This window comes from Agrilus planipennis, unplaced genomic scaffold, assembly GCF_000699045.2.
Source record: "Agrilus planipennis isolate EAB-ADULT unplaced genomic scaffold, Apla_2.0 scaffold44, whole genome shotgun sequence".
Lineage (NCBI taxonomy): Eukaryota > Metazoa > Arthropoda > Insecta > Coleoptera > Buprestidae > Agrilus > Agrilus planipennis.
Window position 1 is genome coordinate 1,175,227 of NW_020438939.1, and position 23,462 is coordinate 1,198,688.

The window sequence follows — 23,462 nt, forward strand, 5'->3', positions numbered from 1 at the left end:
TCATCACCATTCTTGTTTTCATTTTCTACCAAAATATGTCTTGTAGAAGATTTATGCATCTTTTTGTTTTTCCTTTTCTTTTTGGTTTCTGTAGTTGAAAAACTACTATCAGATGCATTATGAATACCTTCTTTATCAGAAATTAGATAATCACTATGATTATCCCCTTTAATAACTTCTTGTGGGGGGTTTTTCTCTAATGTTTCACTTATGTCGTTTTCTTGTTCTTCTGATGATTCGCTAATATCATTTTCTTCATCTAACATTGTTTCTTGCAATATTTGTAAATTTTCTTTATGTTTTTTACTTGCTTCATGGTTTTGGAGTGCTTTTGGAGTTTTAAAAATTTTATTACAGGCGACGCAATATAAACTGTTTTCATCTTCGCTATCTTCTTGATCTTCTTCAGAATCGGATAACTGTTCTCCGAATTGTTCCGCAAGTCGACGCTCAATTTCTTCTAATTCCGACTTTACATTATCAAATTTCGTCCATTCTGCTTGAGTATGATCGTCATGTAATTTTTTGCGCTCTAATCTTTTTTGCTTGCTGATTTGCTCATATTTTTGCCTATTTTCTAATATTTTAGCTTGTATTTTTTTTGCATGTTCTTGGACGCGCTTATCCCTTTTTTTAACAAAAGCTACCAAATTCCTAATTTCATCATTTCGTTCTTTTTTGGCTTGTTGCCGTATTTTTTTATTTTTCTTTTCTGCTATTTTAAAGATTTTTCGGTCTCGAATATCACTGAGGTTGTAAGGATCTAGCCAAACGTAACTCTTTTTTGTACTATAACTCATCCAGTATGCATAAAAAGGCCCCACCACTTCGTCATAATCGCTCTTAGAATCCCCGAATGATGGTATCTGACAAAATTCGTCTTTGTCTTCCATAAATTCTAAGTCTTCTTTAGCAATTTTTTCGAAAACGTTTCTGTAAACAACGTAAAATCCGTTGAGGTCATCCCCGTAGCCCTTGAAACAGGTTGTTGTGAAATACTGAAAGACATCAAGACTGTTATCTTTGAATTCGGAATTTGAACCGCGCAAAATTTGTTCGCGATGGTTGTCATACCACGCCCTCTCTTGTCGATCACTCAATATTTCATACGCCTGCTGCACGAGTTGAAACTCTTCCTTTGCATATTCAGCATTTCCCAAGTTCTTATCAGGATGCCATTTGAGTGCTAATTTTTTATAAGCAGATTTAATTTGAGAATCGTCTGCGTCTTTCGGTATTCCCAAGACGTCGTAATGACACCTCATTTTCTATAGTAAAAACTGCACAATATTAACACACTGTTAGAAAAAATCGACAACCTTTTACGTTTAGAGAAAAAACAAACTTAAGAACATACTGTGAATTATGTTTTCTATATCAATAACTCCATGCAGAACTATAAATTTAAATACTTCGATGCGAAAATGTGTTTGTTTATTTTTATCTTACCGAGTGGTGTCTAAGTTCTCAACATATTCTCGTTTGCCAAACGTGCAACTACTTCTGTGGAACTGTCATTGTTGTCCGTTTCAGTCGTTTAATTGTCAAGTAGAAAAAGTGGATCGACAGATTTTAACAGCTGATATTTGCTGAAAATGGCATTTGTGGTATTGATACATTCTAAATATTTAACCTAGCTGTTAAAATCCGTCCAGCTTTGTAAATTTTCAACTTACAAGTAAGTAAATTTGGTTTGAAACACTTGCGTTTTCCTGTTTTTGTATGCTAATAACTGTCAAAAAGTATGGTTAATGTTTGTCAGTACATCTCCATCAACTGCTACATTTGTATTTTTACCAACTGCTTCAATATTAGCCTAATCATGATTCATTTACATATTTTAAAAGTGTGAAATGTTAACGAAATCGAATTGAGCGAGGTCATATGATTTCTGAATATGTATTTTTTTAATTGACACTAATTTAGCCTAATTAAAGTTATTGTTTATTAATTGATTGTTGGCAAATATTGGCTTGGTTTTTAACCAGTTTAAACCAAAACTTGTGTACAATATTTAAACAGAAAATGTTTTGTAGTTTTTAAAAATGCCTGGAACTAGTCTTGTGGTTCCAGTAGTGTTATGGGGAAAGCATGCTCCAACACATTGTATTTCCTGTATCTACTTATCTAAAGATCAGAAAACATTGGCAACTGGCTGTTATGATGGACAGATATGTCTTTGGTAGGAAGAACATTGTAATATAATGTTTATTTATTTAATAGTTCATTCATTATTTATTTTAGGCAAGTGGACCCAGACACCTTGGAAATCATACCCAGATGTTTATTGGTGGGACATTCTGCACCAGTTTTGTGCATTTCTAAAGCATCTATAATTCAAGATAATAACTTTATAGTGTCTAGTTCTGAGGCAGGGGAAATGTGTACCTGGGATTTAATAGATGGGAAATGCAGAGAGTTAGTTAAACTATCTCAAGTTCACACTAACATTCAGGTAAGGAAATTCGTTTTTTATTATATTTACGTTGGGATTAAGACAATGTTTTCATATGCTAATTGCCCTTGAAATAGTTGGCATGGTATAAGTTGCAAACCACAAAATGAGTCTTAAAAAAAAGTTTTATATGACCTTCTTAAACTGTATCAAATTCATCTTGTGATTTTTCTATCTATATTTTATTTATTGCAATTTTTAAATTAAGTTAATCAGTATGATATGACTATTTTATGTTTCAGGTTTATTATTAAAATATTTTTTACTATTACTGTTAGTTATTTATATCCAAATAATTTACGGAATGTGGATTTGTGCAATAATCATTTGTTAAAAACAAACAGGTTGCTGTTATTGTGCACATTTTGATTGAAAAATGATAAAAAATTTTTACTGTTATTTGAAGGCTGACTGTGTGCATGGTTACTTTACACCAAAAATATATGGACAGATTTCTATTTTTGTATTATACACTTAAATATATATGTATATGGAAACGTAACTTTCACGTTTTTTATTTGAATATATATTCTTTCAGTTTTATTAACTTAAAAGGAAATACATTGAAATAAAAGTAGATTTGCAGCTTCCACTGTTTATTCATTAAGATTAACTATTGTACATTTAACTTGAGTTATTAATAGCTTTCTTCTGTTTGCCCCTTTTCTGTTCTTTGGACAAATATACACTGTGACCTGTCGCTTTGAGATGTTCAAATAATTTATTTTTGGAGGGAAAATTCGATTTACATGATGCGCAACAGTGGTTGGTGTCGATATCGATATTACAGATTGCTTCTTTTTCATTTTTGGGATCTTTTTTCTTATTTGTTTTGTTACTAGATCTTCTTGTGGTTTCTTTGAAAGATTCCTCTAAAGCATTCTTTATCACATTGTGATTATCTTCTGTTGCACGTACGTTTCGATTATCTTCAAATTTTTGTAATGATTTTTTAGGTTTTTTCTTTTGTCTTTTTCCTTTACTGAAACTGTTAAATTCACTATCATCATCAGAAAATTTCCCTATTTCATCCTGTTTTGGTAAAATATCATCACCATTCTTGTTTTCATTTTCTACTAAAATATGTCTTGTAGAAGATTTATGCATCTTTTTGTTTTTCCTTTTCTTTTTGGTTTCTGTAGTTGAAAAACTACTATCAGATGCATTATGAATACCTTCTTTATCAGAAATTAGATAATCACTATGATTATCCCCTTTAATAACTTCTTGTGGGGGGTTTTTCTCTAATGTTTCACTTATGTCGTTTTCTTGTTCTTCTGATGATTCGCTAATATCATTTTCTTCATCTAACATTGTTTCTTGCAATATTTGTAAATTTTCTTTATGTTTTTTACTTGCTTCATGGTTTTGGAGTGCTTTTGGAGTTTTAAAAATTTTATTACAGGCGACGCAATATAAACTGTTTTCATCTTCGCTATCTTCTTGATCTTCTTCAGAATCGGATAACTGTTCTCCGAATTGTTCCGCAAGTCGACGCTCAATTTCTTCTAATTCCGACTTTACATTATCAAATTTCGTCCATTCTGCTTGAGTATGATCGTCATGTAATTTTTTGCGCTCTAATCTTTTTTGCTTGCTGATTTGCTCATATTTTTGCCTATTTTCTAATATTTTAGCTTGTATTTTTTTTGCATGTTCTTGGACGCGCTTATCCCTTTTTTTAACAAAAGCTACCAAATTCCTAATTTCATCATTTCGTTCTTTTTTGGCTTGTTGCCGTATTTTTTTATTTTTCTTTTCTGCTATTTTAAAGATTTTTCGGTCTCGAATATCACTGAGGTTGTAAGGATCTAGCCAAACGTAACTCTTTTTTGTACTATAACTCATCCAGTATGCATAAAAAGGCCCCACCACTTCGTCATAATCGCTCTTAGAATCCCCGAATGATGGTATCTGACAAAATTCGTCTTTGTCTTCCATAAATTCTAAGTCTTCTTTAGCAATTTTTTCGAAAACGTTTCTGTAAACAACGTAAAATCCGTTGAGGTCATCCCCGTAGCCCTTGAAACAGGTTGTTGTGAAATACTGAAAGACATCAAGACTGTTATCTTTGAATTCGGAATTTGAACCGCGCAAAATTTGTTCGCGATGGTTGTCATACCACGCCCTCTCTTGTCGATCACTCAATATTTCATACGCCTGCTGCACGAGTTGAAACTCTTCCTTTGCATATTCAGCATTTCCCAAGTTCTTATCAGGATGCCATTTGAGTGCTAATTTTTTATAAGCAGATTTAATTTGAGAATCGTCTGCGTCTTTCGGTATTCCCAAGACGTCGTAATGACACCTCATTTTCTATAGTAAAAACTGCACAATATTAACACACTGTTAGAAAAAATCGACAACCTTTTACGTTTAGAGAAAAAACAAACTTAAGAACATACTGTGAATTATGTTTTCTATATCAATAACTCCATGCAGAACTATAAATTTAAATACTTCGATGCGAAAATGTGTTTGTTTATTTTTATCTTACCGAGTGGTGTCTAAGTTCTCAACATATTCTCGTTTGCCAAACGTGCAACTACTTCTGTGGAACTGTCATTGTTGTCCGTTTCAGTCGTTTAATTGTCAAGTAGAAAAAGTGGATCGACAGATTTTAACAGCTGATATTTGCTGAAAATGGCATTTGTGGTATTGATACATTCTAAATATTTAACCTAGCTGTTAAAATCCGTCCAGCTTTGTAAATTTTCAACTTACAAGTAAGTAAATTTGGTTTGAAACACTTGCGTTTTCCTGTTTTTGTATGCTAATAACTGTCAAAAAGTATGGTTAATGTTTGTCAGTACATCTCCATCAACTGCTACATTTGTATTTTTACCAACTGCTTCAATATTAGCCTAATCATGATTCATTTACATATTTTAAAAGTGTGAAATGTTAACGAAATCGAATTGAGCGAGGTCATATGATTTCTGAATATGTATTTTTTTAATTGACACTAATTTAGCCTAATTAAAGTTATTGTTTATTAATTGATTGTTGGCAAATATTGGCTTGGTTTTTAACCAGTTTAAACCAAAACTTGTGTACAATATTTAAACAGAAAATGTTTTGTAGTTTTTAAAAATGCCTGGAACTAGTCTTGTGGTTCCAGTAGTGTTATGGGGAAAGCATGCTCCAACACATTGTATTTCCTGTATCTACTTATCTAAAGATCAGAAAACATTGGCAACTGGCTGTTATGATGGACAGATATGTCTTTGGTAGGAAGAACATTGTAATATAATGTTTATTTATTTAATAGTTCATTCATTATTTATTTTAGGCAAGTGGACCCAGACACCTTGGAAATCATACCCAGATGTTTATTGGTGGGACATTCTGCACCAGTTTTGTGCATTTCTAAAGCATCTATAATTCAAGATAATAACTTTATAGTGTCTAGTTCTGAGGCAGGGGAAATGTGTACCTGGGATTTAATAGATGGGAAATGCAGAGAGTTAGTTAAACTATCTCAAGTTCACACTAACATTCAGGTAAGGAAATTCGTTTTTTATTATATTTACGTTGGGATTAAGACAATGTTTTCATATGCTAATTGCCCTTGAAATAGTTGGCATGGTATAAGTTGCAAACCACAAAATGAGTCTTAAAAAAAAGTTTTATATGACCTTCTTAAACTGTATCAAATTCATCTTGTGATTTTTCTATCTATATTTTATTTATTGCAATTTTTAAATTAAGTTAATCAGTATGATATGACTATTTTATGTTTCAGGTTTATTATTAAAATATTTTTTACTATTACTGTTAGTTATTTATATCCAAATAATTTACGGAATGTGGATTTGTGCAATAATCATTTGTTAAAAACAAACAGGTTGCTGTTATTGTGCACATTTTGATTGAAAAATGATAAAAAATTTTTACTGTTATTTGAAGGCTGACTGTGTGCATGTGTAAGAATGGAAATCATTTTTTCTACATATCTTCTACTACTCAATACATAAAAAGTTTATCATAAGTTTTTCCAACTGTAATTTTTGTTGATTTGTTATATTATAAATTTATTATTTTTTATTGAATGGGAAATTAAATTATTTAATATTATTCATTAAGTATATTTGAAAATACAGTCTTTAATGTTCGATAAGTTATCTAGTGAGAACTACTTCATAGTTATTGTTTTTTGTTATAATATATCCTAAAGAAGTACTTAAATTTCTTATCTTAACTTTAACCGACCGAAGTCGCTGTTTGTATTTGTATTTACTACACGTCTGCGTTAAGCCATGTGATTACGTATCTAATTGTGTAAATTTGATACAGTCACGAGGAATAATATGTTTTTATTGGGACACCTAGGTATTATGATTGTAATGTCTGTGATAAGGATGCAAGACATCATAATCTTAGAGTAAAAAAGGATATTAAAACTAAATGTTTTTTGATAAAGCCGAATTTAAGTGTTAATGGAGATACATTTCTTTTAAAATATTTAAAATTTTAATTGATTAGTTGGTTCCATTAATTAATATGTACAGGGTGGCGCAATGTGCTCATTTTTGGGTTCCATATCAATAAGGAAACTTTTATTGTGAATGTAATAAAAAAATTGATTATTTTAGAAATTACTGAAGCTACCGATTTGATTTTTTTAATAATTTATGCAGGTAGACTTTGTAAATTCTATAGGAAAAATGAAAAAGCATTGTGGACGTTTAATCCGAAAGAAAAAACCGTTTTAGTCTCTAGTGGGGTGGGTTAAAACGAAGGATTAATAAACTTTCGAAATAGTTGTAATTAACAACGAATTTAATTGAGCTTTTAATTTTGATAAGTGAATATGTACATATTTCTTTAATTTAATTGTTAAATGAGTGTTCTTTTATATCTTAGGCTTATCACATGACTAACTGCGAGGATGTAAGATTATTTTGTAATGGATATTATCCTGAAGTTATAGTCATGGATCCATTTAGTTTAGAAATATTATTTGTTCTGTCCTCTAAAGTTAATCCCGATTGGATAAGTGCTCTTCACGTAAGTAATCATTAATTTAATTAATTAGATATTAGAACAATATCAAAGAGACTCGCCCCTGTACACCACAGACTTTTCAAAAAAATAATCATGTTTAGCCTGGTTCTGTTGTGAGCATGAGTGGACGAAACATACGTCTATCTTTTTGGAAAAGTTTGTGGTATACAGGAGTTACTCCTTTACCATTTTTTTTTAATTCGATATTAATGAATTCTTTTCTTTTATATCTTTTAAAACTTCCAATACTTTAAAATGATAATTTACATGTAGGTTCTACGACCTGTAAAGCGTAAGGACGACGTTGTACTTGCATTGACAACTACAGGGATGGTCAAAGTGTGGACACTTTTGGGTCACGAAAATAAACATTCAGAACCAATATATGAAAACGAAAGTAAACAAATAAGGTGCTTGAATGCAGTTTGTATGCAATGCTGTGCATACAATCAAAGAACTGTACTTATAGTATGTAGTAAATATTGGCAGATTTATGATGCAGGTAACGAAGCATTTTTATCGTTTCTTTTTCATTATTTTTATCAATGAAGACTATTTTTATTAAGCTTCAGTTTCGTATTAGTAACTTGTTTAACAGGGCATGGAAGTTTCGATGCACTAGTCTGCTACTTCTTTAATTTTTTTTTTTAGGAGATTTTAGTGTATTATGTTCGTATGTAGCCCCGAGGGGGGAAAGATGGATGTCAGGAGATTTTTTGGCCGCAGATCGTATTTTGGTATGGTCTGATGCTGGAAAAGGATATTTGTATAAGTTACCGTCAAAGTAAGCTTCTTATGCGGATTTTACAATTACTTAGATATATTTTATGGTTAAGGGATTACTAAAAGATGCATTTATTAATAATAGGTGTGGGAATTGGTCAAATTACGGGGGGGCACTTTTTCATACAACTAATAAATAATTTGGTAATTAAAGGGTCAAGAGAGCCTCATTCAAATGATTTTACTCAAAACATTCCTCTATTTTTAGTCATGTGGATAGTACAACGATGAATTTTTTCGATGTTCTTGCTCTCTGCACATATGAACACAAGTATGCATTTTTCATTTGATACTACTCATGATCATTTGCAGATACATAAAACTCGCGAAATGCTTGTATGCAAGAATCCAAACTATTTTGCGTAAAATTTTACAAAAATACATCGTCCAATTACCCTGTACTCTTTTTTTTAATGAAAGTCAAACGTCAAGACCTTTTATTCGATATACTTATGGTACCTACATGCACTGCAGCTGCAAACTACCTCAAAATTGCTATTAAGTATTTAGCTATTTAGATGTATGTGTTCTATGTACAAAAGACACACTAAAAACATTAAGGTTTTTCCATTTATCATTTTTATTTAATAAGAAAGAAAACACTTTTTTATGTTTATACACATTTTTTATTTTTAGTTCATGTTTGACATATTCTACTATTATTTTTTTTATTCTATTTGCTTGCAAATATTTATTATTTGCAATTTATGTCATTACAGTTGTCTTTGTATCTACTTTGCTTTTACTGTACGTATACATTAAATTTTTATTCATACGCATATAAGGTATTTGAAGTTGTATAATTATGGATTTTGATTTTAATTGATTTGGCTTTATTTATATTTAATAATTACTTTTTTATTTAATCATTTTTATAGCACATTCATTTGTACTGCTACAGCTATGTAGTAACCATGAAGCATTACTAATATTTTTTTATTTTTTTCCCGGACCAATAGCAAGCTACGTGGCAAGGTTATTAATAGGTCAGATCATCACATTGTTTTTATGTTTGTTATTTGTATTTGTTGCATTACTGTCCATGGTTTATAATGCTATTTTCAAATTATCAAAAAAACAAAAAAACGATAACGCTTTTTCTTGATACTCATTTTCTATTTTTTATTGTAAATCATGGATTAGGCAGTGCCTTTGAGATTGTTAATTTATACTAATATAGAATTCGTTTTTAACTAAAAAAATTATCTCAAATGCAAAAATCGCTTTTTTAACAGTACTTATATACCCTTTCTCTAGCACTATTTTAACTTTTTATGCATCTTCATCTGTTTTGTTCGAATTTTTATAAGCATTTATTTATTCTGTTTATCATAAAGCTGCAAGAATGGTTTGCAATTATTAATTTCAATATTTTTCTTGTTTGTACATGAATTAGCATTGCAATTTTAATATATGAAAAACAATAGATATTTATAATTGCTGTGTACATTAATGTACATTAAAAAAGAAGTTTAAAACTTTTCTGGTGACCTTCTTAAACTGTATCAAATTCATCTTGTGATTTTTCTATCTATATTTTATTTATTGCAATTTTTAAATTAAGTTAATCAGTATGATATGACTATTTTATGTTTCAGGTTTATTATTAAAATATTTTTTACTATTACTGTTAGTTATTTATATCCAAATAATTTACGGAATGTGGATTTGTGCAATAATCATTTGTTAAAAACAAACAGGTTGCTGTTATTGTGCACATTTTGATTGAAAAATGATAAAAAATTTTTACTGTTATTTGAAGGCTGACTGTGTGCATGTGTAAGAATGGAAATCATTTTTTCTACATATCTTCTACTACTCAATACATAAAAAGTTTATCATAAGTTTNAGAATGACTCATGACTTGGAAAAAACTAATTATTATAAACGTGTTTATTTTAATTATTTTTAGTTTGTTAGTTACGTAATTATTAATTATGTTTTTAAAAATATTTCGGAAATTATTTTGGAGTGTTAAGTACAAAATCTTAACGTGGAGTTGTGTATATCTGGTCTTGGCAATCGCTGCTGTTCACTAAGTAAGCCAGTAAGAGCAGCACAGTGCGGTGATATTCAAATATGTAATCGATAAATAGATATATAAGTAATTATTATTATGTATACGTCGGCTAAGTAACTTTTAATGTGGGTAGAGCACACACAAACTATTTTTTTTATGTAGCCTCTGTCTTGTCCTCCTGCAATGAGATTTGTAACAACACAAAGGCAAGGAAAATCGTTTAGGTATTTGCTAAGGGGAGACTCAGAAGGATATGTATTGGTCTGGAACATTCCTGAAATATCTGCAGCGCAATTAGTCGAAATACAAAAGCAAATTCCGCCTCAACCAGTGCAAATGACTGCTACCCTTACTACTAGTCTATCAGAAGCTTGGGCAAATATGAACCCGAATCCTGTAGGAATTTTAGATCAACTCGAAAAAAACGAAAAGGAAGGTAAGCAGAACTAAGCTGTAATAATTACTTGTAGATGCATTGCAAGAAGAGTTTTTATATAAATAACCTTTTTGCAGCATTAAAACTGACTGCAAGTATTTATCTTCCTTTACAAAGCAGGTTGGTTGTGGGCAGGGAAGATGGCAAAATTATCATTGTTCCTGCCACTCAGACGATTATGCTGCAGCTTTTTCATGGAAACCATCAAAATTGTAATGGTAAATAATTAATCACATTCATCAACGCGTTGGGCGCTTATTTTATATTATTTCTAGATTGGCCTCCACATCAAGTTTTATCAGGGCATGATGGAAGGGTGAATTGTCTGTTGTACCCCTACAGGGAACACAGTAGATATGATAAAAATCATCTTGTTTCGGGCGGTGTCGATTTCGCTGTTTGTCTATGGGATTTATATGCTGGGACGCTTTTACATAGATTTTGTGTCCATGCTGGAGAAATTACCCAACTGTTGGTGCCTCCAAATAATTGTAGTGTATGTATCAGACTAGATTACTTCATTTATTATTATTAAGCGGAATCTAGCAGTCTTGATCAGTGGTTAGGACATCGGTTTGATTCAGGATCCGTCTGTCTCTGATCTGATGGTGATTTTAGAGCATTTGCCATATGTATTTTCGTCATTTTATACATGGTGGACCCTCTTAATCTAAACGGACTAACATTTTTACGAGACAACTTTTATTGCTTTTCTTAAGACCGTTGTTTGGCAACGCTAGAAATAATTTAGAAGCTTTTTGTTTTATCGTTCACAGACAAGAATACAGAAATGTATTTGTTCTGTTGCATCGGATCATTCAGTGACTTTGTTAAGTTTAACTGAAAGGAAATGCGTTTGCTTGGCTTCAAGACACTTATTTCCGGTAACAACAATTAAATGGCGACCACTGGACGATTTCATGATAATAGGGTGCCTTGATGGTACTGTCTACATCTGGCAAATGGAAACTGGTCATTTAGATCGAGTTCTTCAAGGTATTTTTGCAATTATGATGTCTTATCATTTAACAAATATGAACAAAAAAAATGTTTGATCTATAGGGGTGGCAGCTGAAGATGTTTTGTATGCCTGTGATGAAAATGAGTCGAATTACAATGTATCTTCTGAAGTAGGGTTAGCCAACCCTGCTATCCATTTCTTTAGGTATTATTTAACTTTGAATTTGTTTTTATTTTTATTTCTATTACTTGTGTTATTTGTTGTAGGGGATTGAGGTATAGAAATTTGTCAGCAATAAGGCATGCAACACAGAGGGGTCTCCATCAGCTTCAACAATTGGGTATACACTCCAATGAAAATGATCCACACATGAAGTTAAATCATAGTTCATCTTTGCTTGTACAAGGCCTCAAGACCAACCCGAAGGGTAGGTAGAAACCTAATGTTATTGTGTTTGTCTCGTCCATGATAAGAAAAGGTTTAATTAAATTTCCTGTTCATTTTCAGATCCCGAAAGTCACATTTTGTTCTTCGATGTGGAAGCATTGATCATCGAGTTACTAAGTGAAGAGTATTCTGCAATGTCTCCTGGTAGTTTGGAGGCAGCTGGTTTGATATCGCAATCTGAATACTTAAAAGTTGCTGCTCTCACACAAAGTGCAAGTCCAGATGCTCACAAAAAAATTGCTGGTAAGCTCAAAAAATTTTTGTTATGAGGTGCAGTTTTATTCTTCTTCTTTAACTGAACTTAATTTAGTGTTGTTTGTAAAGGTGAAAGGCACGACTTAATTGATTACTATAAAAGTTCATTTTTTGATAACATTAAGAATTTATTAATGTCTATTCTGTAACAATTTTTAACTTTTTCAAATTGTCCTTTGTCTGTACTGTCGTATCTATTACGTTTTATTTGCACTTGGAATTTAGTGAGAATTAAAATTTGCAGTAAATTTAGTCTGATAAATTTCATTTCAATGCTGAAGTTTTTTTTATAGTGGCAAATGATGGTTTTATTGTATTTATATTTTAAATGCTAATATTTCGCTTATTTAAGTCGTATTGTTGTTTCTTGCTGCTTCTCTCGGAAGAATTCTTTGGGAAGGTGAAAGATAAGGCGGAAAACATGGAAAGAATAATTAAAGAGAAAGATAAACATGGTAAAATCATATCTTAAGTGGCTTTAATAAGATATGCTTTTTTAATTACATAAAAAATTGCACGATATAAGTATTCAAGATTATATTAATCCTACTAGTTTCAATATAAATATTTATAAAAAGTTGTATGTTAAAATAAAAAAGTATTTTGATTTTTAATATCGAAAACTAAATAAGTTGAAATACATATTTCCAAACGTATTTACAATTACATAAACATTTACGTAGTTATGTTTTTTGCATGAAAAACGCTTTTTGGGGACTAAAATAGAATTAATACTTCATTCTTTTCTGCGACGGTGTATGTGTTTTAGGGATTTTAGCAAAAATGAAAGAAGGTGCTGAAAACATGCAAACAAAAATTCAAGCTAAGGCAGAAAGTGTCCTTAAGCAAGGACTTAACTCATCAAAAGGTAACAAACGCAAAGCAAGTGTGTTGCTAAAACGTTTTATTTATACGTTTATGTTTACTATTTTTCTTCATTTGATTGCTAGATTAAACTTATCTTTATAAGTTCTCTTTGTAATATAATATAGTAAATTAGTAATACTTTGCTTACTAGTTACTTTGATAGCTCATAAATAACGTTATTAATTCTTCATTTTTGGTTTTGGTTTTATGCTTATTTATCTAGCTCTTATATTTTTTCGATTTTTTTTAAATCTATTTTTGTTAATCATGTCTATCTTATTGAAAACACAGACACATTTAATTAATTTTAGATAATAGTGCATCAAATTCGAGGTCTAATAGCAGGCCGACATTGGGTCCTATGGAAACTAGCCATGCCATGGAAATCGCTCAACTTCTGTTGTCGCTTCTCCATGCTTGGGGTATGGATCCCGATTTAGATCGAGTGTGTTTAGTTAAATTAGGACTTTTACGACCCATGGTAGGTACATTCTCGTCAGCCTTTTTAAATGTTTCTTTTTTTAAATTGTTATTGCTAGGTACCAATATCATTTGGCGTTCTTTCGAAAGCGAATTATATGTCTTTCTTTCTTCCTACTTGGACAAATACTATCCCTTTAGACGATGAGCCAGTTCCAGGGGACCTGACAGACATGCACTTGCCCGAAGAATTGATTAAACAAGAGCGTTTAACCAGAATATTTACGTCTAGAACCCATTGGGAACTTAGTACAACTTTAACTAGCAATCATCTGTTGGCCATAATTGCCCTCAGTCATACTCTTATGTCTATGAGTAATGCCACTTTCATTCCTGAACAGGAGAGAAATAGGAAAATGCACAGGTTAGTTTAGGGTAATTTAATTTCGTTTTCTGTAAATATTAACAAGTATTACAATTTACTTTTTAGACAAACTTCGAGGTTACATTGGAGTAAGGCAGATGAAGAACATGAAGAAATGTATACGCAGCAACAGGCTCAAATAAAACAGGGGTGGTCTTTACTTGCCACCTTACATTGTGTTCTTCTTCCAGATAAAGTACGTTGAAAGGTTAATGAGCGAACACACTATACTTATTGTGTTACTGCCTTACTTTTTCGATACAATTGTTAAATCTCTATATTTTATATTATATTTAACAGGTTGTAGCTGCTGGTTCAAAGAACTTCAAAAGGCCGCAGGTGGAAATGATGGCTAAGAGGTGGCAACATCATTGTTTAGAGGTCAGGGAAGCTGCACAAGCATTACTTTTAGCTGAACTTGGACGGTAAACATTATTGTTAGTGTTTTTGAATATTACCATTCCATTGTTTTTTCGCAGGATGGGACCTAAAGGTCGCAAGGCTCTCGTGGATGCGTGGGCCCAATTTCTTCCACTTTATACTCAAACTGAAACGATTAATCAACAAGCTGTCACTCCTCCAATTCAAAATAATGTTAACTCGAATGCAGGAACGGCTGTGAATTCGCCTGACGGACTTGTAATAAATTACTAAATGTTGTAGTAAGCCTGTTTTTTTAAATTTTGTTTCTATCAAAGGATGAAGAGTTTGAGGAAGAAGAAGAAGAACAGGTACGAAAGCCTTCGAGTCTTGCTGAACTGAAGAGAAAACAAACTACAGCGGTTGTTCTATTGGGTGTCATTGGAGCGGAATTTGGCCAGGATATTATTTCAGATCCAAATAAAAAGAAAAGTAACGAAAAGAGAAAAAGCAGCGTGGTTGAAGGTTTTGGTAAGTTAACAAGCATAGGTATCTTATTAAAATAGAGTTAAAATAATTACAAATTGGCTTTTAGGTTTAGGAAATAACAATTTAGCACGTTTAACATCGATGGCTCTTTCGCATCTACTTTTGGCTCCCCCTTCGCCTAAGTTACCAGCCCATACACCGTTAAGAAGGGCAGCCATAGATTTAATAGGCAGAGGTTTTACTGTGTGGGAACCCTACTTAGATATAAGTAAAGTACTTTTAGGTACTTTATATTACATTATTATTTACGTTTACGTTTGTTGATTTATTTTTTAATCGTTTCAGGTCTTCTAGAGTTATGCTGTGATGCCGATAAATTAGTTCCGAGTATGACCTACGGTCTCCCCCTTACCCCTCAAGCTGATTCCTGCCGAACTTCAAGGCATGCCCTCACGCTTATTGCAACAGCTAGGTAAATTAACTTTTTCTTAATCAGTGGTATCCTTAAGTTATTATTGCAATTCGCTACAAAAAAGTTAATAAAAAGTCATCGTTCTGGCGAGACTTCGTCTCACAATTAAAACTAAGTAATTGTACATAAAAATTTTAACAAAAGATTTGGTACATTGGACAATGTAATTGGTCAGTGCTCCAGGTGAAAAATGTTTAAAAATATTTTATTTTTGTTGCAAAAGGTGCCCCAACTAGGGCTTCGAAAAAGGATCGCGTGGGATATCATATAAAATTAGCACTTTCCCAATATTTTTTGCTTTCTGTATAAAGATATAACAGTTTGGAAAATGGTTTTAATTTGTTTTTTTTAGGCCTGCGGCGTTTATTACGACATTGGCAAGGGAAGTTGCTCGTTTTAACACAATGCAGCAGAATGCACAGACTCTGAACGTAAATATACACAGTTTTGTTTTGTACAAAGCAAAACCAGAAATCCTGAGAGGCGTAGAATTATTAATTGAAAAAATGCAAAACGAAATGGCAGATCTTCTAGTTGAGGTATGTACTTCAAATTATAAAGTTTTTACGTTAAAAATTATACTTAGTCATTAAAACATAGTCCTTCAGGGCACAATAATTTTTTGACTGTATTAAATCTGCAACTTTGTGTGCGGTCACAATAATTTTTTCACTGTATTACATCTGCAACTTTGTGTGCGGTCAAGAGCTACTTTTTTTCTTTTTTCCTCTGCGTCTACCATCCACGTTCTGCACTAATATAGTTGTGCTGCAAACATACACTATTAAAACGATGGAGGTATGCCTTTTCCTTTATTTGGATGTGCCGTGGCAAAATTTCAAATTCAGTTATATTTTATCTCGTTTAAACTTTCTTCTATGCATTCTTTTTATTCTCGCAGCTTTCTTCAAGGTCACATCTCTAACCGTTTGAATCGAGTAATATTTTTTTTTAAATTTTAAAATTAACCATCTAAAAGCACAAAAGTAATTTCTTTTTGTTAACCCTTAACTGTTGTTTCTTTTATGTCTCTATCGCTTTTTCTATTCTCAATTATTTGATTTCCTAAATATTGATATTTGTCCACTCTTCAGTCAATATTGCGTCCATTTTATTTAACGATGTTTCTTACACGCAGGCTGCTGATACTGTTATAAATTTAAGTGTTCTAATCTTCTTTAATTTTTTATTTTAGGTGATGGACATAATATTGCACTGCCTAGATCCTGGTCAGCTTAAAGCCAAAGGATTACAAGAAGTGTTTCCTGCTATATGTCGTTTTACACAAGTGTCCCACTGTCCGGCTACGAGAAGGATAGCAGTTNGTTGTATTTGCTGTCGATTTTTAATTAGTGTTTATCATCATGTTGTGTAATTATTAAATCAGGGAAGTTCCAATAAAATATTGCTATTTATCTGTTTGTTTGCTTATTCTAAATAAACAATTTGTTTAAAACAAGTAAAAGTGCTTTGTTAAACCCAATAATAACGTTATCACCATCTGTAGAGTCGTCAGTCTCTAAAGTTAGAATACCCTACATCCTTAATTTTTGCAAACACTAATATAATGTTGGTATTACCCTGCTCCTCTTTACTCCTGTTTCTGGTTCTAATGTCTTGTACTAGTCGTTCATGAATCAGAAAGTCTCTTACTGTCCTATCTCTGCCTTGTACTCTTTATTTTATTCCTACCCTTTTCAATATCGATTTATTTCTAACTCTTTCTCTCCTCGGTCGTATTCGTCATCCTGTTGTTTGTAATGCTACATTTCAAACGTTTCTAACTTTTGCTATTCCGCCGCGTTGACTGTCCAGATCGTTGTGGCTAATGATACCCCAAATAAAATCCCTAACATAAATAAATAAGACAGACCTATACAATTTCGACAAAGAAGAAGGATGGATATACAATTTTCAGTGGTCTTAAAAAAATTTGATTGATGTTAGTATTGTAATTTTGATAGTTTGGAGTGACAAACGAAATAAAATTTTTCGTTCTTTATTCAAAAATATTTGATTCAACACAGTTTGTGCGAAATTTTCAATTCATGTTTTTAATTTTGTTTTATAATTACTGGTTAATTTCCTCAAAATAAATATATTTTTGGGTAATAAATATCGGGTTTTGGGTTGATGGATGGATTTGGCAGAAACTAGGGGGCCACCGTCGATAGCGGGGCCCAGGGCACTTACTCAGAGTGTCTAATGGAAAAGAGGGGCCTGCTAGAGGAGTTCTGATAATTTTAACGCCATAAGTAATTTGTCAAAAGTTCGTCAACTGGACGGTTAGGTACAGATAGTCAAAGGTCACGTAAATTTTTTTTCCAAAGTGTTCGTTTTCACACCACCTTGGAGGTAGAACTCAAGGGGCATTTAAATATTCACAGTCACAAATTATTAGGCTTTTACTTAAATTAGGTAACTTAATCAATGTAAAATAACTTTAAATTTTTTTACAATAACAATTTTGAATTTATTCGTCTATCTTTTAATAGACTAGAGCTGTATAACAGAGAAACAGTAGAATTATTCCTACAGGTCTTTACCCAATCTTCTTATTTATAAAATATGCTTTCAAAAATATGAGAGCATTTATTGCAGCATCTGATAGAAGGGACTTGAACCTTGACGAAACTCTTGTACAAACTAGAGTGGATGGATCAGCTTGCGAGTTTCATAGGTTCAGCTATAATTGGGGGGTTCTTAAAGAGAAACCAGACTAAGACAAGTCCCTGAAAAAGGGTGCAGCTCTTTCAGTACTCAGGGTGACAGAGATCACGAGGATTGGTATGGCACTTTGATGCACAATACTGCGATGTGGAAGGCAACGGAAATCCACCTCATTATGATATCCCAAGTAAAACACACCAAGCTAAAACGATGGCGACCTCTGGGGTAAAGCACTCCGGATGTAAACTAGTCCCCCATTCGTATGTCCGTGCGGGGGATGTCATCAATAAGTTCTATAGGGGTAGGTGTAATAGTTGGAGCGTGGAATGTTAGGACAATGAGGCAAGTAGGAAAATTTAAAAATAGTTAAGGATGTGGGTTGTTCGAATTTTTTCCCTAAAATTCGAACAACCCACATCCTTGCTAAGATTAGTTCAAGACAGGAATTAGTGGAGGTGCGTGTCTAACTACTCATAAAACTACTCATCGTTTTTGAGTTTTCTTTTTATTCTTGTATTTTTAAGATTTCTCGAGTTTTATACCCTTTTTTTAAGTCTAGGGTAAGGCCAAATTTCACGGGAATTTTCTCTTCAAGAATTATACAGAAATCTTGGTCGTATCTTAATCCTTAGTCAAACGCTTTCAGAGATTTTATTATAAAATGACTGACGTAATCTTTTTTGAATCTCCAATTAAGCGCTCGCGAGCACAAAAGTNTAGTTACTTTGATAGCTCATAAATAACGTTATTAATTCTTCATTTTTGGTTTTGGTTTTATGCTTATTTATCTAGCTCTTATATTTTTTCGATTTTTTTTAAATCTATTTTTGTTAATCATGTCTATCTTATTGAAAACACAGACACATTTAATTAATTTTAGATAATAGTGCATCAAATTCGAGGTCTAATAGCAGGCCGACATTGGGTCCTATGGAAACTAGCCATGCCATGGAAATCGCTCAACTTCTGTTGTCGCTTCTCCATGCTTGGGGTATGGATCCCGATTTAGATCGAGTGTGTTTAGTTAAATTAGGACTTTTACGACCCATGGTAGGTACATTCTCGTCAGCCTTTTTAAATGTTTCTTTTTTTAAATTGTTATTGCTAGGTACCAATATCATTTGGCGTTCTTTCGAAAGCGAATTATATGTCTTTCTTTCTTCCTACTTGGACAAATACTATCCCTTTAGACGATGAGCCAGTTCCAGGGGACCTGACAGACATGCACTTGCCCGAAGAATTGATTAAACAAGAGCGTTTAACCAGAATATTTACGTCTAGAACCCATTGGGAACTTAGTACAACTTTAACTAGCAATCATCTGTTGGCCATAATTGCCCTCAGTCATACTCTTATGTCTATGAGTAATGCCACTTTCATTCCTGAACAGGAGAGAAATAGGAAAATGCACAGGTTAGTTTAGGGTAATTTAATTTCGTTTTCTGTAAATATTAACAAGTATTACAATTTACTTTTTAGACAAACTTCGAGGTTACATTGGAGTAAGGCAGATGAAGAACATGAAGAAATGTATACGCAGCAACAGGCTCAAATAAAACAGGGGTGGTCTTTACTTGCCACCTTACATTGTGTTCTTCTTCCAGATAAAGTACGTTGAAAGGTTAATGAGCGAACACACTATACTTATTGTGTTACTGCCTTACTTTTTCGATACAATTGTTAAATCTCTATATTTTATATTATATTTAACAGGTTGTAGCTGCTGGTTCAAAGAACTTCAAAAGGCCGCAGGTGGAAATGATGGCTAAGAGGTGGCAACATCATTGTTTAGAGGTCAGGGAAGCTGCACAAGCATTACTTTTAGCTGAACTTGGACGGTAAACATTATTGTTAGTGTTTTTGAATATTACCATTCCATTGTTTTTTCGCAGGATGGGACCTAAAGGTCGCAAGGCTCTCGTGGATGCGTGGGCCCAATTTCTTCCACTTTATACTCAAACTGAAACGATTAATCAACAAGCTGTCACTCCTCCAATTCAAAATAATGTTAACTCGAATGCAGGAACGGCTGTGAATTCGCCTGACGGACTTGTAATAAATTACTAAATGTTGTAGTAAGCCTGTTTTTTTAAATTTTGTTTCTATCAAAGGATGAAGAGTTTGAGGAAGAAGAAGAAGAACAGGTACGAAAGCCTTCGAGTCTTGCTGAACTGAAGAGAAAACAAACTACAGCGGTTGTTCTATTGGGTGTCATTGGAGCGGAATTTGGCCAGGATATTATTTCAGATCCAAATAAAAAGAAAAGTAACGAAAAGAGAAAAAGCAGCGTGGTTGAAGGTTTTGGTAAGTTAACAAGCATAGGTATCTTATTAAAATAGAGTTAAAATAATTACAAATTGGCTTTTAGGTTTAGGAAATAACAATTTAGCACGTTTAACATCGATGGCTCTTTCGCATCTACTTTTGGCTCCCCCTTCGCCTAAGTTACCAGCCCATACACCGTTAAGAAGGGCAGCCATAGATTTAATAGGCAGAGGTTTTACTGTGTGGGAACCCTACTTAGATATAAGTAAAGTACTTTTAGGTACTTTATATTACATTATTATTTACGTTTACGTTTGTTGATTTATTTTTTAATCGTTTCAGGTCTTCTAGAGTTATGCTGTGATGCCGATAAATTAGTTCCGAGTATGACCTACGGTCTCCCCCTTACCCCTCAAGCTGATTCCTGCCGAACTTCAAGGCATGCCCTCACGCTTATTGCAACAGCTAGGTAAATTAACTTTTTCTTAATCAGTGGTATCCTTAAGTTATTATTGCAATTCGCTACAAAAAAGTTAATAAAAAGTCATCGTTCTGGCGAGACTTCGTCTCACAATTAAAACTAAGTAATTGTACATAAAAATTTTAACAAAAGATTTGGTACATTGGACAATGTAATTGGTCAGTGCTCCAGGTGAAAAATGTTTAAAAATATTTTATTTTTGTTGCAAAAGGTGCCCCAACTAGGGCTTCGAAAAAGGATCGCGTGGGATATCATATAAAATTAGCACTTTCCCAATATTTTTTGCTTTCTGTATAAAGATATAACAGTTTGGAAAATGGTTTTAATTTGTTTTTTTTAGGCCTGCGGCGTTTATTACGACATTGGCAAGGGAAGTTGCTCGTTTTAACACAATGCAGCAGAATGCACAGACTCTGAACGTAAATATACACAGTTTTGTTTTGTACAAAGCAAAACCAGAAATCCTGAGAGGCGTAGAATTATTAATTGAAAAAATGCAAAACGAAATGGCAGATCTTCTAGTTGAGGTATGTACTTCAAATTATAAAGTTTTTACGTTAAAAATTATACTTAGTCATTAAAACATAGTCCTTCAGGGCACAATAATTTTTTGACTGTATTAAATCTGCAACTTTGTGTGCGGTCACAATAATTTTTTCACTGTATTACATCTGCAACTTTGTGTGCGGTCAAGAGCTACTTTTTTTCTTTTTTCCTCTGCGTCTACCATCCACGTTCTGCACTAATATAGTTGTGCTGCAAACATACACTATTAAAACGATGGAGGTATGCCTTTTCCTTTATTTGGATGTGCCGTGGCAAAATTTCAAATTCAGTTATATTTTATCTCGTTTAAACTTTCTTCTATGCATTCTTTTTATTCTCGCAGCTTTCTTCAAGGTCACATCTCTAACCGTTTGAATCGAGTAATATTTTTTTTTAAATTTTAAAATTAACCATCTAAAAGCACAAAAGTAATTTCTTTTTGTTAACCCTTAACTGTTGTTTCTTTTATGTCTCTATCGCTTTTTCTATTCTCAATTATTTGATTTCCTAAATATTGATATTTGTCCACTCTTCAGTCAATATTGCGTCCATTTTATTTAACGATGTTTCTTACACGCAGGCTGCTGATACTGTTATAAATTTAAGTGTTCTAATCTTCTTTAATTTTTTATTTTAGGTGATGGACATAATATTGCACTGCCTAGATCCTGGTCAGCTTAAAGCCAAAGGATTACAAGAAGTGTTTCCTGCTATATGTCGTTTTACACAAGTGTCCCACTGTCCGGCTACGAGAAGGATAGCAGTTGGATCGACAAACGGTACCCTGACCATTTACGAGTTACGACAGGGAAAATGTAGTACAATCAATGCACATTCCGCTCCAGTTACTGCCTGCGCTTTTAGTCACGACGGAAAAACGCTGGTCAGTTACGCATGCGGGGAAAATAGGCTCAATTTCTGGCAAACAAGTTCTGGTAAGTCCATCTCTCCACTATATATAGGCACATAAAAGTATGCTAGGTAAGAATTTAGCGTAACCAATGGCGGTTTGTGCTTTTGAAAAAGAAACTTACTATCAGGTGTAGTATGCCCTCGAATGTCTCGTAGAATATGTGAAGTATACTAATAATGAATAACGTCCACGTTTAAAGAGTATGCAGGTGCAATAAATCTTCCGCAATATTTTCTCTATTTGGAGTCGATGAGGAGCGCTAAGCCTGTAAATTTGTTATGACAACTCGCGTGCACTGGCAAAGATGTGGCGGCCACGGGACTAGCTCTTCTCTTGGCGTTTTATTATAAATATTAAGATAATTGCAAGATCTGTTTAAAATATTAGAAGGTGGAAATTTTGTGTTTGGTTAAATATTCATTGTAAATTTTAATGTCCACAAAATAAAGGTTGAAGTAATTGACTATTACATACAAAAGTATGTATATGAAAGGAAACATATAAAACGATTATTTTTCAAAGGTATGTTTGGTTTGGGTTCATCACAAACACGGTGCATAAAATCGTACAGTACCGCCCCGATTGCTGACGTGGCTCGTTTAAACCCCATGAGACTGGCAAGACTGAGGTGGATTAATAATAGGACTGTGACGTTAATGTTGGCAGATGGTTCAGAGACTCGTTTTAATATATAAGGGTAAATAATAAACCAAACACATTAATTACATATGTATAAACGAAATGAAGAAAAAGGAAATAAAAGAATTAAACAGTTATTATTTATTTCGGATGTATGGACGAAATAAATAATAGAACAATAATGGGTAATAATCGTAATAAAGGAAGTGTTGAATCTCCTCCTGCTATTACTTACTATTCCCTCTTTGGCTGATTTATAAATCTTTACTATACACTTGTACATGTTATTCGAGTTCTCCTTTTGATGTTGTAATTATTGTAGTATGTATTAGGACTGTTCATGAGTAATTGTTACATACTTTTTAAAAACCCTTTTTGGTCTCTTGCAGCTCCTACTCAATTTAAAATATAATACAATATTTTTATAGATTTATTTCATTTACATTAATTAAAAAAAATTTGAGAAAAATTTAAAAACAGAGAAACCAATTTTCAAACGTTTCAATTTTTGAAAGCCACTGTTGCCTTACTTATTAATTAAATAAATATATA

General features: G+C 32.7%; 4 protein-coding genes across 4 annotated transcripts in view; 2 read left to right on the forward strand and 2 right to left on the reverse strand.

The window, feature by feature from the left end:
- The window catches only part of LOC112904436 (dnaJ homolog subfamily C member 21-like), a 3,436-nt gene extending 2,158 nt beyond the window's left edge, over positions 1-1,278 (reverse strand). Inside the window, exon 1 of the mRNA XM_025974468.1 lies at positions 8-1,278. Coding sequence (XP_025830253.1) covers positions 8-1,265 — 1,258 coding nt within the window. The 5' untranslated portion in view covers positions 1,266-1,278. The remainder of the gene's footprint in view (positions 1-7) is intronic.
- Positions 1,279-1,523: 245 nt separating this feature from the next.
- On the forward strand, positions 1,524-2,825 carry LOC112904448 (WD repeat-containing protein 7-like). The gene is made up of 4 exons (XM_025974533.1): positions 1,524-1,678; positions 2,037-2,182; positions 2,245-2,455; positions 2,698-2,825. Exons 2-4 carry the CDS (start codon positions 2,046-2,048, stop codon positions 2,707-2,709), a joined length of 360 nt encoding a protein of 119 aa, XP_025830318.1. The 5' UTR covers positions 1,524-1,678; positions 2,037-2,045; the 3' UTR covers positions 2,710-2,825.
- Positions 2,826-3,002: 177 nt separating this feature from the next.
- On the reverse strand, positions 3,003-4,781 carry LOC108733473 (dnaJ homolog subfamily C member 21). Its single transcript, XM_018464649.2, has one exon. It carries the CDS (start codon positions 4,766-4,768, stop codon positions 3,080-3,082), a length of 1,689 nt encoding a protein of 562 aa, XP_018320151.1. The 5' UTR covers positions 4,769-4,781; the 3' UTR covers positions 3,003-3,079.
- Positions 4,782-5,047: 266 nt separating this feature from the next.
- Positions 5,048-23,023, forward strand: LOC108733471 (WD repeat-containing protein 7). Its single transcript, XM_025974469.1, has 37 exons — positions 5,048-5,181; positions 5,540-5,685; positions 5,748-5,958; positions 7,322-7,465; positions 7,736-7,964; positions 8,114-8,246; positions 9,205-9,247; positions 10,428-10,701; positions 10,779-10,919; positions 10,977-11,197; positions 11,478-11,697; positions 11,764-11,866; positions 11,929-12,089; positions 12,170-12,352; positions 12,751-12,819; positions 13,134-13,232; positions 13,543-13,712; positions 13,771-14,075; positions 14,142-14,271; positions 14,376-14,500; positions 14,555-14,714; positions 14,774-14,966; positions 15,031-15,207; positions 15,270-15,396; positions 15,749-15,935; positions 16,592-16,724; positions 18,941-19,116; positions 19,175-19,479; positions 19,546-19,675; positions 19,780-19,904; positions 19,959-20,118; positions 20,178-20,370; positions 20,435-20,611; positions 20,674-20,800; positions 21,153-21,339; positions 21,996-22,293; positions 22,794-23,023. The coding sequence occupies exons 2-37, from the start codon at positions 5,549-5,551 to the stop codon at positions 22,964-22,966; spliced, it is 6,126 nt and encodes a 2,041-aa protein (XP_025830254.1). The 5' UTR covers positions 5,048-5,181; positions 5,540-5,548; the 3' UTR covers positions 22,967-23,023.
- The last annotated feature ends 439 nt before the right edge of the window (positions 23,024-23,462 follow it).